Here is a 15,000-nt window from a genome sequence, read left to right on the forward strand (position 1 = left end):
TGACCCCTAACCTGTTCACATACGTACACCACCATTACTACAACCATAGAGCTAACCCTGACCTCTGACCTTAACTGGCCATGATAATATCAGTTGTGAAGCTTCATTTTGGTTCTAGACATGCTGAACTCAGACGTGATGTTCGTATGTAATTATGACGAGTTTGTGGTCGTTTATGTACAAATCTAATAATAGACTTCAGACCGAACGACTCAACGGAGTCGTCTCCATGGCGCTTGTTTGTGTCCAGTTGAAGGTCTAAGTGGGAGTTCACAGCCTGAGGCTGCAGCTCTGGCTCAGTTCAACAAGTCGTGGGCGGAGCTTACAGACTGGCTGACCATGCTGGACAACATGGTGCGGAACAAACGTGTGGTGGTGGCCGACCTGGAGGACATCCATGACAACGTCCACCAGCTCAAGGTCAGGGTCTCCGTCTGATGATGAGCAGCTGAGCCTGAAGCTAAAAGAGTTCAAACTGCTTCCATTTTTCCAGACATCTCTGCAGGAGCTGGAGCAGCAGCGCCCCCTGCTGGAGAAACAGGTCACAGCAGCACAAAACCTGAAGAACAAAATCAACAACCCGGACACGCGTACTGCCATCACTGAGCGCAGTGAGTCATGACACACAACTGGACTCCTTTTTGTCCTTCATCCTCATGAACAGAGGAGCTAAACACACACGTACAGACACACCTGTTACACATTTAGGAGATCCCTGGAAGCCTTGGTCACATGCTCCTGTACGGGGTTGGACGGGCTTTGGGTTCTCCAGGTGATGGATGGATGGATGGTGAATTAAAAACGACAATAAATGCAATAGCATCAGTAGATCAATAGTATGGTTGTACAAACACATGGAGTCAGATGAAGGTGATCTACAGAGGTGGTTCTCTCTGCCATCACAGTCGACAGACTCCAGACCCACTGGGAAGACTCTCAGACCAAAGTGTCAGAGCGGGTGAAGCAGCTTCTCAACATGCTGCAGGACTCCACCAACTGGCTGAACAGCAGGAAGGATGTGGATCACCTCACCAAGAAGGCCAGTGAGCGGCTGGAATCGTGGCAGGAGATCACGTACAGCGTGGACACTCTGAGGAGGCAGCACGGAGACCTGAAGGTGGGTGGCCTGCTTCCTGTGACAGTAGGAGACGTGGCTGGTTAGTGCGTCAACCTGAAAGTGAAGACAGAATCCTGGGGGGGGTCTCTGTGAGCCCTTCAGAGCAGGCGTTGTGAAGCTTCTCGGTTTATTGAGGTTCAGCGAGTCGTCAACAGTCACCATCACATCCGTCTCTCCAGGTCTTCATCAAAGACCTGAAACTGTGGCAGGAGCAGGTGATGGAGAGCACCGCTCTGGCCAACAAACTGCTGACTCTCTACTCCAACGATGACACCCACAAGGTCAGCCAGGTCAACGACGGCATGATGGCGACGTGGTCCCACATCAACAAGCGGTGAAGGCTGCTGCTCCCAGTGTTCAGTTCCTTTCCTGTAGAAGACGTGTGCGCTAACCACCACATGTCCATGCAGGGTTTCAGACAGGGACGCGGCCGTGGAGGCCGCCCTCAAGCTGCTGCAGCAGTTCTTCCTGGACCTGGAGAAGTTCCTCAACTGGCTGGCAGAGGCAGAAACCACCTGCAACGTTCTAGTGGACGCCACCAACAAGGAGAGAGTGCAGAAGCAGCCAGACAGCAGCAGGAAGGTGCTGGCGCAGTGGAAGGTGGGACAGTTTTCCTGTCCTGACAGAGGATGGACATGGACTGTCTACTGTTTTTACCAGAACCATGGTGCAAAGGATAGGTAGAACTATCCACTTTACTGAGAGGAAAACATCCCATAGATGGTGCAGACCTGTACCTTCTTCTGCCTTCACATTCTCATCAGTCTGTTTCTATGGGCTGTAGCTGTCCAGTCACGCTTTGAAGGTCTTTTTGTTTGTCTATTTTTAGCTAACTTAGCATTTAACTTTACAAATAAAGCTGCAAGCGGCGTTGTATGTTCCGCAGGCATGACCCCCCGCAGGCATGACCCCCCCCAACTGTCTGCCCCAACAGACACCCGATCAGAGCACCGGTCAGTTCGAGCCAGGATTTATGGGTTAAAAAGTCACAATATTCTGGTTCAAAATGTACAAACAGGAGAAGGCCACCACATCAACTCCATTTAAAATCTACTATTTTGAAGCTAATTTTTTTCCTTAAGTAGCTTCCTAGTGATGTTTGAGGAGTGGTTTGTCCTGTCACCCCCATGACAGGTGGTGCGTCCCCCCGTCTTTACTCATCCATCACTTAAACGATCAAACTACACGCCCTGTCCTTCCTAACTGGATTATTGTAAAATACATGTTGTCTGTCATATATCAGTGGTCCCCACCCTTTGTAACGCCACGGACCGTGATGACGTCACACAAAGTTTTCACGGACCGGTCTGTCAAATGGAGGCTGATGAGTAATATAGCAACACTACAACGAAGGAGGAACAGAGACGTGACAGGAGAAACTCTGAGCTTTTATTTTGATACGTATGACATTGTACATCACACAGGTCTTATCATTCTCTCCCCTTCCCTCACTCATGGTGCAAAAAGGAAGTACTGTCTATTAAATGTAGCTTTCTGTTTTTCCTCTTCTGTCTCCTGGATGGCCTTTTCCACTTGGCAAAGAAACTTTCCATAGACGTTTCTTTTTTACTCATTTTGCTAGTTCCTGGGTTTTATTTTAGCGGTATCCTATCACATGATCAAGAAGAGCGCCTTGGCCTGCGTTAATGGTGACATAGACGGATGGAACAGAGAATCTGGCAATTTTTCAAAATAAAACATCTTTCATGTAAGTTATTTTATTCTTTCTCTGCGGCCCGGTACCAAATGACACAGACAGATTGCAGACACAACGTAGACGCACTGCAGACGCACCGCAGACACACCACAGACAGACCGCAGACGAACCACAGACACAACGTAGACGCACTGCAGACGCACCTGCAGACAGATGGCAGACACAACACAGACAGATTGCAGACACAACGTAGACGCACTGCAGACGCACCGCAGACACACCACAGACAGACCGCAAACGAACAACAGACACAACGTAGTCGCACTGCAGACGCACCGCAGACACACCACAGACATAACGTAGACGCACTGCAGACGCACCGCAGACACACCGCAGACGCACCTGCAGACAGATGGCAGACACACCACAGATTGCAGGCACAACGTAGACGCACCTGCAGACAGATGGCAAACACACCTGCAGACAGATGGCAGACACAACACAGACAGATTGCAGACACAACGCAGACGCACTGCAGACGCACCGCAGACACATCACAGACACAATGTAGACGCACTGCAGACGCACCTGCAGACAGATGGCAGACACAACACAGACAGATTGCAGACACAACGTAGACGCACTGCAGACGCACCGCAGACACACCACAGACAGACCGCAGACAGATGGCAGACACAACGTAGACGCACTGCAGACGCACCAGCAGACAGATGGCAGACACAACACAGACAGATTGCAGACACAACGTAGACGCACTGCAGACGCACCAGCAGACAGATGGCAGACACAACACAGACAGATTGCAGACACAACGTAGACGCACTGCAGACGCACCGCAGACGCACCACAGACGCACCTGCAGACAGATGGCAGACACAACGTAGACGCACTGCAGACGCACCAGCAGACAGATGGCAGACACAACGTAGACGCACTGCAGACGCACCAGCAGACAGATGGCAGACACAACACAGACAGATTGCAGACACAACGTAGACGCACTGCAGATGCACCGCAGACGCACCACAGACAGACCGCAGACGAACCACAGACACAACGTAGTCGCACTGCAGACGCACCGCAGAGGCACCACAGACGCACCTGCAGACAGACCGCAGACGCACCACAGACACAACGTAGACGCACTGCAGACGCACCGCAGACACACCACAGACAGACCGCAGACACAACGTAGACGCACTGCAGACGCACCGCAGACACACCGCAGACGCACCTGCAGACAGATGGCAGACACAACGTAGACGCACTGCAGACGCACCGCAGACACACCACAGACAGACCGCAGACGCACCACAGACACAACGTAGACGCACTGCAGACGCACCGCAGACACACCACAGACATAACGTAGACGCACTGCAGACGCACCGCAGACACACCGCAGACGCACCTGCAGACAGATGGCAGACACACCACAGATTGCAGGCACAACGTAGACGCACCTGCAGACAGATGGCAGACGCACCTGCAGACAGATGGCAGACACAACACAGACAGATTGCAGACACAACGCAGACGCACCGCAAACACATCACAGACACAATGTAGACGCACCTGCAGACAGATCGCAGACACAACACAGACAGATTGCAGACACAACGCAGACGCACTGCAGACGCACCTGCAGACAGATGGCAGACACAACACAGACAGGTTGCAGACACTACGCAGACGCACCTGCAGACAGATTGCAGATGGATTGCAGACGGACCGCAGACAGACCGCAGACGGATTGCAGATGCACCGCAGACGGAGCAGTAAAAATCAGCCTTTAGGGTTTCATGTGACAGAGTGAGCTGGCTGATTAGGTTCAGTTTAGCTTTCTTTAATAATATTAGCTCATAACGGGTGGTGGGACAGGCTTTGCTGATTTATCTTTCCCTGAAGTTGTTCAGTTGAGTTCAGGCTTGTGAGAAGTGATAGTGTTTTATCTGAGCTTCAGTATCTTTTTGTTAGTGAGCTCCTCTTCTTGGCTCCCCCCCTCCTCGTTTACCTGGTTAACAGCTCAGACAGATGCGTTTTCCCACCACAGTCTGACTTCTGGAAGAAGGCGCTGACAGCAGATCAGCTCTAGTCTGGAATGACTGAAATGCTGTGAGGCGGATGGACAGAATTCTCTGTCCCATGAATGTGTCAGACAGGCTGAGTGGGCGGTGTTGAATGGTGGGCTCTGTTCTGGCGACCCACGCTGTGACCCTGCTCCATCATCAGAGAAGCTAGTTAGGAATTCTCCCTCAGTTCCTCTGAGTCTGAGGCGGCGGCCAAAGGGAAGCCTGGCATTAAAAAGCAGCCGTCTGTCTTCTAGTCATCTCTGCTGCTGGAGCCTCATCCGTCCAGATCCAACGCTGTCATCCTCCTGACCTTTGACACCACCATGTGGCTTCCTGATCCAAGCAGGAACGCATTCCAAGAACAGATGATAGTGTTTTGGCATCTTCTGGTCTAGTTGTGGTTTTCAGGCTAACAGGATGCTGTGGCGGAGAGTCTACCATGTTCAGGTTGGAGACGCAGTCTTTCTGTCCAGCACAGTTCTGTCATAAAACGTGTCTGGCTCCTGATTGGTCAGCTGTCTACGTTGTCTGATGTTCAGTGTTGTTTTATGCTCTGAAGTCAGGTTGTACAGATGGAATCAGCATTGTGGCATTGGTTTCTTTTCTTTTCCTGCTTTCATGACGTCTGTGTGCAGGTTGTTGATCCTAGAGGGGGGTGAGGAGATAAGGAGGTCACACTCCAGTTATGGTATTTAGGCTTTCTGCCAAAGATCTCTGTTCCAGCAGAATAGAGTTTGAACTCAACGTACCAGCTAGAACAAAACCAGAGAAGACAAATCTCTGTGACCCAGTCTTCACCAACCGCAGACTAGTTTTATGTTGGACCCAACTTAACCCAGGTTACACCGATCCAATGCAAGACCAACCGAACTGAGTACTAACACAAAACCAACCCAACATCAACCCAATCAGTTAGACTGAAAACATTCCTCTTTGGACAGGCTTATTGTCAGACTAGTTAGTATTCAGAGATTATTTAACTTAATGTTAGTTTGTTTAAATTAAACTTAATAACAATAACTATTTCTTTTAAAAGGCTGCTAGAAGTTGAAGCTGGGGTAACTATGGTGCACTGGGGTTCTGTCCTCTTTTCTTTTCTACTTCTACCCTTCCTCTCTTCTCTATTCTTGATCATTATTCATCATTTAGTTTTCCATGTCTCTGTTTGGTGCAGTGCCCTCCAGGTAGAGGGAAACTACATTGAGTTATCTTAACTAACTATATGTAGTTGTAGAGTTAGATAAGCTAATTCTTCTCTAAGAGTTCTGGTAATCGCCTGTCTGTCCTGGGGGAGGATCCCTTCTTCATGTGGACACCCCTGAGGTTTCTTCATTTAGGAGTTTCTCCTCGCAGTGAAGGGGGTCTAAGGGCAGGGATTTTAGTTTATATCAGCTATTGAATTCTATGACTTTATGTTCTTTATGATTCATGTTTATGACTTAATCACCAGCATGAAGCCCATTGAGATAACTGCTATAGAAATAAAAATGAATTGAATTGGAGACTGAATCCCAACATACAGAAGGATTCTCTTCTCTTGGGTCTCATCCAGTCTCCTCTGTCTGGTTTTACTTAGTTTGTCTCTGAAATCACACCAGAATCACAAACACAATGTTCCTCAGAAAGTTTCCTGAAGACCTTCATCTCTGGTACTTCTGGACTGACTGGCCTGTCCGGGTCTGGGTCTGCCCTCAGGAACTGCAGGCAGAGATCGACGGCCACACAGAGCTGTACCACTCTCTGGACGAGAACGGACGCAGGATTGTGTCGTCATTGGGGGGGGATTCGGAGGACAAAGTCCTGCTGCAGAGACGTTTGGACAACATGAGGCAGCGCTGGACCGACCTGAACAACAAGACTCTGAGCATGAGGTGAGCTTGGTCCAAGAGGGCCGTGAAGGTGACCATGAGCAACAACAACAGGTCTCTGACTGCCTGTGTTTCAGGTCCCAGCTGGACTCAGAGATGGCTCCATGGAGGAGGGTCCACATGAACCTGCAGGAGCTGCTCAACTGGCTGAGACTAAAAACGCAGCAGCTGGAGCAGGAGGCTCCTGTAGGAGGCGACGTCCTCGCCGTCCAGTCCCAGCTGGAAACGCACAGAGTGAGGAAGGCTGAGTGTTCTTCTGGATGTGATGTTCAGTGGTCTGGAGAAATGTTTGAAGTACTTTCTGTGAAGAACATTAAGAAAATCAAAGCTTATTTCACTGTAAAGATGAGTAAAAAACACAGGATGCTGGGACACCACCACTATGAAACTACCTGCACCCCCATCAACACACAAACGATAAACACGGAGGGGGTGGGCCTTGCTCTTCTGTCCACTCCCCCTGTGGGAGGAGCCAGCCGCTCAGTGGTGGTGGTCGTGGATTCCTGGGCCTGGCGGTTCTCTCACCACAGGAGGCAGGGATCCCTGAGATTTCTGACTGCACATCACTTCTGAGCTGGGGAGTCCATGTCCTTAGGGGGGAAAAACAGTCAGGAGACATTTTCTGAAGGGTTGGGGTTTAAGGTCATACGTCTTCATGTACATGTATTCAAAGCTGTTATAGATCCTTAAAGGAATGCAGAACTGTGGTGCTAAGGTCCCTGAACTGTTCTTTCAGAACTTTAGGAGGGAGCTCAGAGTGAAGGAGGCCGATGTGAGCAAAGCTCTGGATGACGTGTCCACCTTCCTGTCGGAGCTTCCTCCAGACGCAGCCTGGACAGAGTCCAGAGGTAACCACACACCTGAGCGGTTCCTTGTTCCTGTCGGCTGAACGGCGTTCTGGAAGCAGAACTTTGTCCCTTTGGAGATGAAATGTTCTCTGAAGAAACGGATGATGGAGTTGAGTTTCACTGCTGGTTCTTCTCCAGACATCAGCCCAGAGGAGCGCGCTCAGAACGTGGGCAGAGTCCTCCAAAAAGAAGCCGAAGACGTGAGGAGCCAGTGGGAGCTGCTCAACGGCGCCTCGGCAGACTGGCAGAGGAGGCTGGAGCTGGCTCTGCAGCAGCTGACAGAACTGCAGGAGGCGCAGGACCTCCTGGACGCACAGCTGAAGCAGGCCGAGATGGTCAAGGAGGCCTGGGAGCCGGTCCAGGAGCTGTCCGCCGCTGCGTTGACCGAGAACATCGACCGAGTCAAGGTGAGGCCTTTGATCAACTCTTTGACTTCTAGCCATAGAGTTCAAGAAAAGAAGTGACCGTGGTCATGTGATCAAGTAGTCTAATGTCATCAAGAGGATAGATTCCTGTTCTAATCATACAGTAAAGTCTCCAATTGGCCTCCAGTTCAAGCTGTAAACTTCCTGAAATCCAACATTATTGTGTTACTTTAGCAGGATAACAAATCCACTCCCTTCTGGCTGAGTCTGTCCTGCTGTAGAACCCAAGGGACTGATCAAATGATCCAGACGTGGAACCAAACGCTGCACCGTAGTCCACGGTTGTCCACTCCTGCTGTGTTTTAAAGACAGTTGCATTCAGACCGTCATTCTCTGAAGGGTCTGGCACTGAAAAAGAAAAACCAGACCTAGACACGCACCCCTCCTCTCCATGACCCTCCACGGATAACCCATGACCCACAGGACCCTTCCAGGTCAACACGGACGTATGTGACTGAGGTTTTGGACACAGCTGTAGATGATATAACTAGAACACGGTCAGACTGATCAGTAACTATTGATCTACGACACTCTGCTACCTTTAGATCATCTCTGGAGAGGTGTTAATGCTTTTTTCCTATTCAAATGTCAACGTTGAAAGAATCCATGAGATGGACCTCAGGACAACACGATCCACGAACGGACAAAAGGATCCTGTTAAAGAACAGATCAAAAATAAGGAAAAAAAGTTAAATAAATGATCCAACGTGGTTCAACAAATGCATTGGACACCAAATGAACAAAACCCAAAGAAATCAAATGTTTATTGAGGCGCCTATGGCTAACTCACAGACAGGAAACACTGAGGAAGAAGTAGAACCATGAAACTCTACCTGATGTTAGAGACCAATGGTCATCTATAGTGATGGATGGAAAACAAAACTAATGCTTTTATTCAAAATGTAGACTGCTATTACTACTAGGATTGCTAGGATTACTATCAATCAATCTATCAATCAATTTATTATTTGTATAGCACTTATAAAAGCCAAGGCAACCAAAGTGCTTAACATAAAATCCAATAAAATCCCAAACAATATGATGCAATAAAGAAACAATCACAATAAAACAATAAAATCAATTGAACAACAAAAGCAATAAAACAATAAAAACAATAAAAGAATAAAATTAATAAAATGAACAAGTCCACCTACAACTAATACTTGAGCTGAAGGAATTAATACGATCACTACTATTGGGTCAATGAACTTGTCCTTCCTGTGTGCTCAGGAGTTCCAGGAGGAGGTGGCTTTGATCAAAGATGATGTCACTCACATGAACCAGCTGGCGTCTGCCTTTGATCCAATCAACATCCAGCTGTCCCCCTCCAACCTGGAGCGAGTCGAGGACCTGAACACTCGCTGGAGACTCCTGCAGGTACAGATGCTCCAGCAGCCTCCAGAACCGCTGTGTTTGCACAGAACCGGGTCAGTGGAGCATTGTTTGGTCAGCTGGAAGTGGTTACATAGCTGAATGTTTTGGCGTCCAATCACGTTTGAATTCTGGTGGCCTCCCTTTCTGACCCCATAGCTGCTGCAGTTGTCTGCCCCGCCCACCATGGGCGTGGTGCGACTGACGCCATCTAACCACGCAGGACCTAGAATCATGAGGCTAACGTCAAGCTACAGGCGGACGGGGAGGATAGAATCCTTTCCAAAATAAAACGTCCTTCCCAATGGGATAATGGCAGCCATGTCTGCTCTCTGTGCAGCCGGGTACCCACTGACCCGAGGACCGGTGGTGGTCCATCTAAGGTTCTGAAGGTGTCTAGATGTGTCTGGAGAGCATGCTCTCTGAAGACCTCTTGAGTCTTTGATCTGTGTTGACTTCCTCTTTGATGTGGTGGGCGTGTCCTCTGTCAGATCTCCATCAAGGACCACCTGAAGCAGCTGACCGATGCTCAATTCAGCCTCCAGCAGGGTGAGTCGGCCCAGCGCCGTCTTTGTGGAGATGTTGTTGTTGTTGTGTTTGTCTGTGTGGTCATTGCCATTGTTTGTGTAGCTGCTGTTGTTGTTGTCGTTTGTTTTACTTGGTGTTGTTGACTTTGGGCCTACAGTTGTTTTTTGTGATACAGTTGTTATTTCAGGTGTAGCTGTTGTTGTAGTTCTTCCTGTAGTTGACACAGTTGCAGACAGTGTTGCTGTAGTTTGTGTAGCTGTTGTTGTAGTTCTTCCTGTAGTTGGCACAGTTGCTGACAGTGTTGCTGTAGTTTGTGTAGCTGTTGTTGTAGTTCTTCCTGTAGTTGACACAGTTGCAGATAGTGTTGCTGTAGTTTGTGTAGTTGTTGTTGTGGTTCTTCCTGTAGTTGACACAGTTGCAGATAGTGTTGCTGTAGTTTGTGTAGTTGTTGTTGTGGTTCTTCCTGTAGTTGACACAGTTGCAGATAGTGTTGCTGTAGTTTGTGTAGTTGTTGTTGTGGTTCTTCCTGTAGTTGTCACAGTTGCAGACAGTGTTGCTGTAGTTTGTGTAGCTGTTGTAGTTTTTCCTGTAGTTGACACATTTGCAGACAGTGTTGCTGTAGTTTGTGTAGCTGTTGTTGTAGTTCTTCCTGTAGTTGACACATTTGCAGACAGTGTTGCTGTAGTTTGTGTAGCTGTTGTTGTAGTTTTTCCTGTAGTTGACACATTTGCAGACAGTGTTGCTGTAGTTTGTGTAGCTGTTGTTGTAGTGTTCCTGTAGTTGACACAGTTGCAGACAGTGTTGCTGTAGTTTGTGTAGCTGTTGTTGTAGTTCTTCCTATAGTTGACACAGTTGCAGACAGTGCTGCTGTAGTTTGTGTAGCTGTTGTTGTAGTTCTTCCTGTAGTTGACACAGTTGCAGACAGTGCTGCTGTAGTTTGTGTAGCTGTTGTTGTAGTTCTTCCTGTAGTTGACACAGTTGCAGACAGTGTTGCTGTAGTTTGTGTAGCTGTTGTTGTAGTTCTTCCTATAGTTGACACAGTTGCAGACAGTGCTGCTGTAGTTTGTGTAGCTGTTGTTGTAGTTCTTCCTGTAGTTGACACAGTTGCAGACAGTGTTGCTGTAGTTTGTGTAGCTGTTGTTGTAGTTCTGTAGTTGTGTGCTAGTTTTTGTGACAGTGTTTGTCGTTTCTCGTCCACAGGGTCTGTGGAGAGTCCGTTTGAGCAGGGCGTCTCTCCAAACAATGTTCCCTACTACATCAAGTGAGTTTAGACCGGTTCTTCTCACGGTTCTGATCCGGTTCCTCTTCAAGCCTTTGGGATCCATTTTGTCAAAACAAACATTCAGAATTCTTCCCTACCTGTAAACGTTGCCCTCCAAACGGAGAGATGGCGTGAAATTGTGTCTTCCATTTTGGACTCGATGACATGATCAATAGTCGCCGGTCAGCTACGTTAGCAACTGCTAGCGCTCGTAAAATACATAACAACATCGTTTGTAAGAATTTAAAATGTTCATGCTAAGACAAAAAGGCCTGACTGACATTTAGACGTAAACTTCTGTGCATCACAGCACACCCACATGAAGAAAACGCGTCTCCCCACGGTGCATCCCTCCACCGTGGGGGTTAGTCCTTAAAAAACTATTTCCCCTCCAAATGCCCCCACCATTGGACAGATTTGGCCTTTGAGTTGATCTTGTATTATTTTCTCAGTAAATCCTAAAGTTTCTGCGGTGTGTATGGGTCAGAATTACAGACTCTTATTGTGAAAAGCTTAGGTCACATTAAAGTTAACTTCCTCTGATCCGGTCTCTGTCTGAACATGGGAGACGTTGTGCTCTCTGGGGGGCCACTGAGGGTCCCACAGTCCTCAGACCCCCGTGTGGATCTGTGTGGGGGAGCTTTGGGAGGTTTCTGACCCCCTCCTCCAGGAGGATCTTCATTCCAGGTTTTGCTGAGGCAGCAGCTCGTCCACCAATCAAAGCTGTCCGTCTGATTTACAAAGGGGGGAGGCCCCTCTCCAGACAGAAAACCGACTCCCCCCCTCTCTCCTCGGTGGAGTTGAGTGTAGGAATGCATCCTCCTTTTTCAGGGAGGGTGTTCTTTGAGCTTTCCTTCAAACAGGAGAAAGGAGGAGGAGGGGAGGAGGGGGATCTCTTTGGAAAGGAGGGACAGGAAACTGGGTCTGTGTCCTTTCAAAATAAGAGACACCTCTGAAATCCAAACCAACAAATAAATGAAGGTTTTGTTTTCTTTTTAAGCATCGACCCTTTGGAAATGAAGATGGTCAAATGTTAGAACAAAACCACAAAGGCCACGCCCCCTTTTGAATGAAAATTTTTGACCAAAGATCCCACCCACAGAAATCGGTAAAAAAAACGTTTGTCTCTGATCAGGGACATCAAAGAGAACAAAACGTTTTGGGACGCGCTCCCTGGTGACGTCACAGTCCTGTTTCCGGTGGATGAGCTCTGAGGTTAGAGGTTCTCATTCCCTAACCTACTCGATAGTGAGGTTCTAGAAGAACATGATGATGACATGAAGACCACCACGCCAGACGGCGGTCACGTGGGTCCGCTCCAAGCCTCCTCCATCGTCTGCGCACAGACGAGCTCTTATTTTGAAGGGGCAGCCGGAAGCCTCTTCCTCAGTTTCTGAAGGACAGAACTGATCCCGGTCTTCCTCTGCGGCCGTCTCGGCTCCCGGTGCACGGACACACGCGCCGTTGGTCGGTGAGGTTGCGCGCGCGCGCCGCTCCTCGTTGCAGAGGACAGCGGCAGCCCCGGAACGGCCGCTCCCACCCCCAGCCCACCCCACCCCGGACTCGACGCCCCCGGTGCGGGCTGAGCGCCGCCGCGATGCGGGAGCAGCTTCGGAAGTAAGTGGAGCGCTGCTACGCGCGCGCGTGCACGCGGGGGAAGCGGAGGATGCTGCTGTCAGGGCTGGAGCGAAGCCCCCCCTCTGCAGCGCGGACGGGGGTGGGGGGCACGCGTGCGTGTTTGGACACGCACATGCGTGGTGCTACATTCCTTCACAGCCCGACCTGGTGGGGTGCACGCGCTCACCATCTTCCCGGTCGGTGTAGCCACGTAAACACGGGGGGGGGGGGGTGTCTGTGCGTGCACGCGCCTGTTTTGGAAACGCGGTGGTGTGAGGCAAAGGTTGTGCGCGTGTGAACTTAAAGCGCAAGAACGTGACGTCATAACGAGCTGATCTTGAAGAGGTGACGCCACGAGGCCGAAAGGGTTCTGACGTCACGAGCTGAACGGACTCAGAGGACCGCGCTGGTCCTGACAGTGGCGTGGGTCAGGATGAGGACCTGGACCGAGCTGGTCCTGAGCCAGAATCTCTGAGTCTGTCCTGATGGACACCTGGGACAGGTGAACCCCCCAGGGGCCTCCTGGTGTTTCTGGTCCCTTAACCCCCCATGTTTATTCAAATGTAGCTTTATTCATCTCCTCCAGAACAGACAACAGGCTGGAGGGGGTGTCAGCGCGTGGAGGACCTGAACCCCCGTGGTGGTGGTGGGGGGGGGACTATTGCTCATCTACCCCTGAACCTCTGACGCTAACGTCCACACTGTGATCCAGACATACAGCAAAGGTTTTTTGTTGTAGTCAGAACTAACATAGCACGGCGGCTGGCTGGGGTGTAGTCACATGACCCGTCCAGGCTGTGGGGGCTTCTGGGTCCGTGGAGGGTCACAAAGACCTTTAGGGAGGTTCTTGCAGTTCCCGTGAAGCCTCCTCAGTGGACGTCATGAAATGGAACGTACCATTGAATGGACGTGTGACGTGAGGGGGACGCTGGCGTACGGCACCCGTTTGCCACTGCCGCCGCTACCACGGTGTGAGTACGGGCTGTTAGGGACCGCACACACATGCTGCACGTGCACGGGACATGGACGTGGCCGTAGGACGCCTGTGTCTGCCCCGCGTCCCGCCGGCTCCCCCTTATGTGTTGTAGAAGTATGACCTGGCCCCCCCAGCATGAACGTACAACATTTTCTCTCTGCGGGGTCTACCCCCCGACATTTGGTGGGGGTCACCTGCGTACACCGCTTGTCCCCTGCAGATGCCGTATCACAGTGAGGACGGTCACTACGGCGCCGTAACGCTCCTCTGTGATCTCGCCGTCGGGACTGTCCTGCAGACGTATCCGAGTCACATGACGGTGCATGTGATGACATGCCTTACTGAGCATGCTCAGAGGTGAAAGCTGTCAGCTTCAGGGGGAAGGGGTGGAGTCTGAGGCGGGCTCCTCTCCCATTGGTCAGGCGTTGTTGGAGGTTACCGATGGTGGATTAACGGCGGTGTTTCTCTGCAGCCATCAGACCCAGACCACATGCTGGGACCACCCCAGGATGGCGGAGCTGTACCAGTCTCTGGGTGAGTCAGACTCCTCCCCCTGCATGACGCCGTGGCCTTTAGAAGGATGGAGGGGGCGACCAGAGACCCCGCGGCGTAGCGAGACCGCCACCGGAGCCACCGGTGCCGGTCCAGCAGGAAGTGGGTTCCACCGACTGTAACGTTGTTCTGCTTTGTTCTCCAGCCGACCTAAACAACGTTCGGTTCTCGGCGTACCGCACGGCCATGAAGCTGCGGCGTCTGCAGAAGGCCCTGTGCCGTAAGTATGTCCCGTCTGCGGTCGGCGCCGGTGTCAGTGCGGTGCGCTCACCCGTCCGTGTGTGCGTGCAGTGGACCTGCTCAGCATGCAGGCGGCGTGCGAGCTGTTCGAGCAGCAGGCGCTGAAGCAGAACGAGCAGCTGCTGGACGTCCCCCAGCTGCTGTCCTGCCTGAGCGGCCTGTACCAGCGGCTGGAGCAAAGCCACGCCCACCTGGTCAACGTGCCGCTCTGCGTGGACATGTGCCTGAACTGGCTGCTGAACGTCTACGACACGTACGTGCGCACGCTCAGACCCGCAGAGCGGCGCGCCGCGGCCACTCTGACCCGGGCCTCCTCTGTTTCAGCGGGCGCTCCGGAAAGATCCGGACCCTGTCCTTCAAGACCGGAATCGTGTCTCTCTGCAAGGCCCACCTGGAGGACAAGTACCGATGTGAGTCGCTGCTCCTCACCTGAAGCCGCTCCCGCGT

The 15,000-nt window shown here is 50.9% G+C and overlaps 1 protein-coding gene across 9 annotated transcripts in view; it reads left to right on the forward strand.

Moving 5' to 3' along the window:
- dmd (dystrophin) overlaps nucleotides 1-15,000 on the forward strand; it is an 86,444-nt gene that overhangs the window by 63,421 nt on the left and 8,023 nt on the right. For 6 of the 9 annotated variants that reach the window (XR_002289629.1, XM_020701361.1, XM_020701363.2 and 3 more), the window contains 16 exons: nucleotides 251-420; nucleotides 494-611; nucleotides 906-1,117; nucleotides 1,297-1,451; nucleotides 1,528-1,717; nucleotides 6,563-6,738; nucleotides 6,813-6,969; nucleotides 7,472-7,583; nucleotides 7,722-7,990; nucleotides 9,239-9,385; nucleotides 9,871-9,928; nucleotides 11,108-11,168; nucleotides 14,234-14,295; nucleotides 14,459-14,533; nucleotides 14,605-14,806; nucleotides 14,878-14,963. Coding sequence is in view for 8 of the 9 variants with exons in the window: in XM_020701361.1 (XP_020557020.1) it covers nucleotides 251-420; nucleotides 494-611; nucleotides 906-1,117; nucleotides 1,297-1,451; nucleotides 1,528-1,717; nucleotides 6,563-6,738; nucleotides 6,813-6,969; nucleotides 7,472-7,583; nucleotides 7,722-7,990; nucleotides 9,239-9,385; nucleotides 9,871-9,928; nucleotides 11,108-11,168; nucleotides 14,234-14,295; nucleotides 14,459-14,533; nucleotides 14,605-14,806; nucleotides 14,878-14,963 (2,250 nt within the window). In the remaining variant the exon portion in view is untranslated. The other 3 variants (XM_020701359.1, XM_020701364.2, XM_020701365.2) reach the window with 3 other exon arrangements.

The sequence above is a fragment of the Oryzias latipes genome, chromosome 2 (genome assembly GCF_002234675.1).
Source record: "Oryzias latipes chromosome 2, ASM223467v1".
NCBI lineage: Eukaryota > Metazoa > Chordata > Actinopteri > Beloniformes > Adrianichthyidae > Oryzias > Oryzias latipes.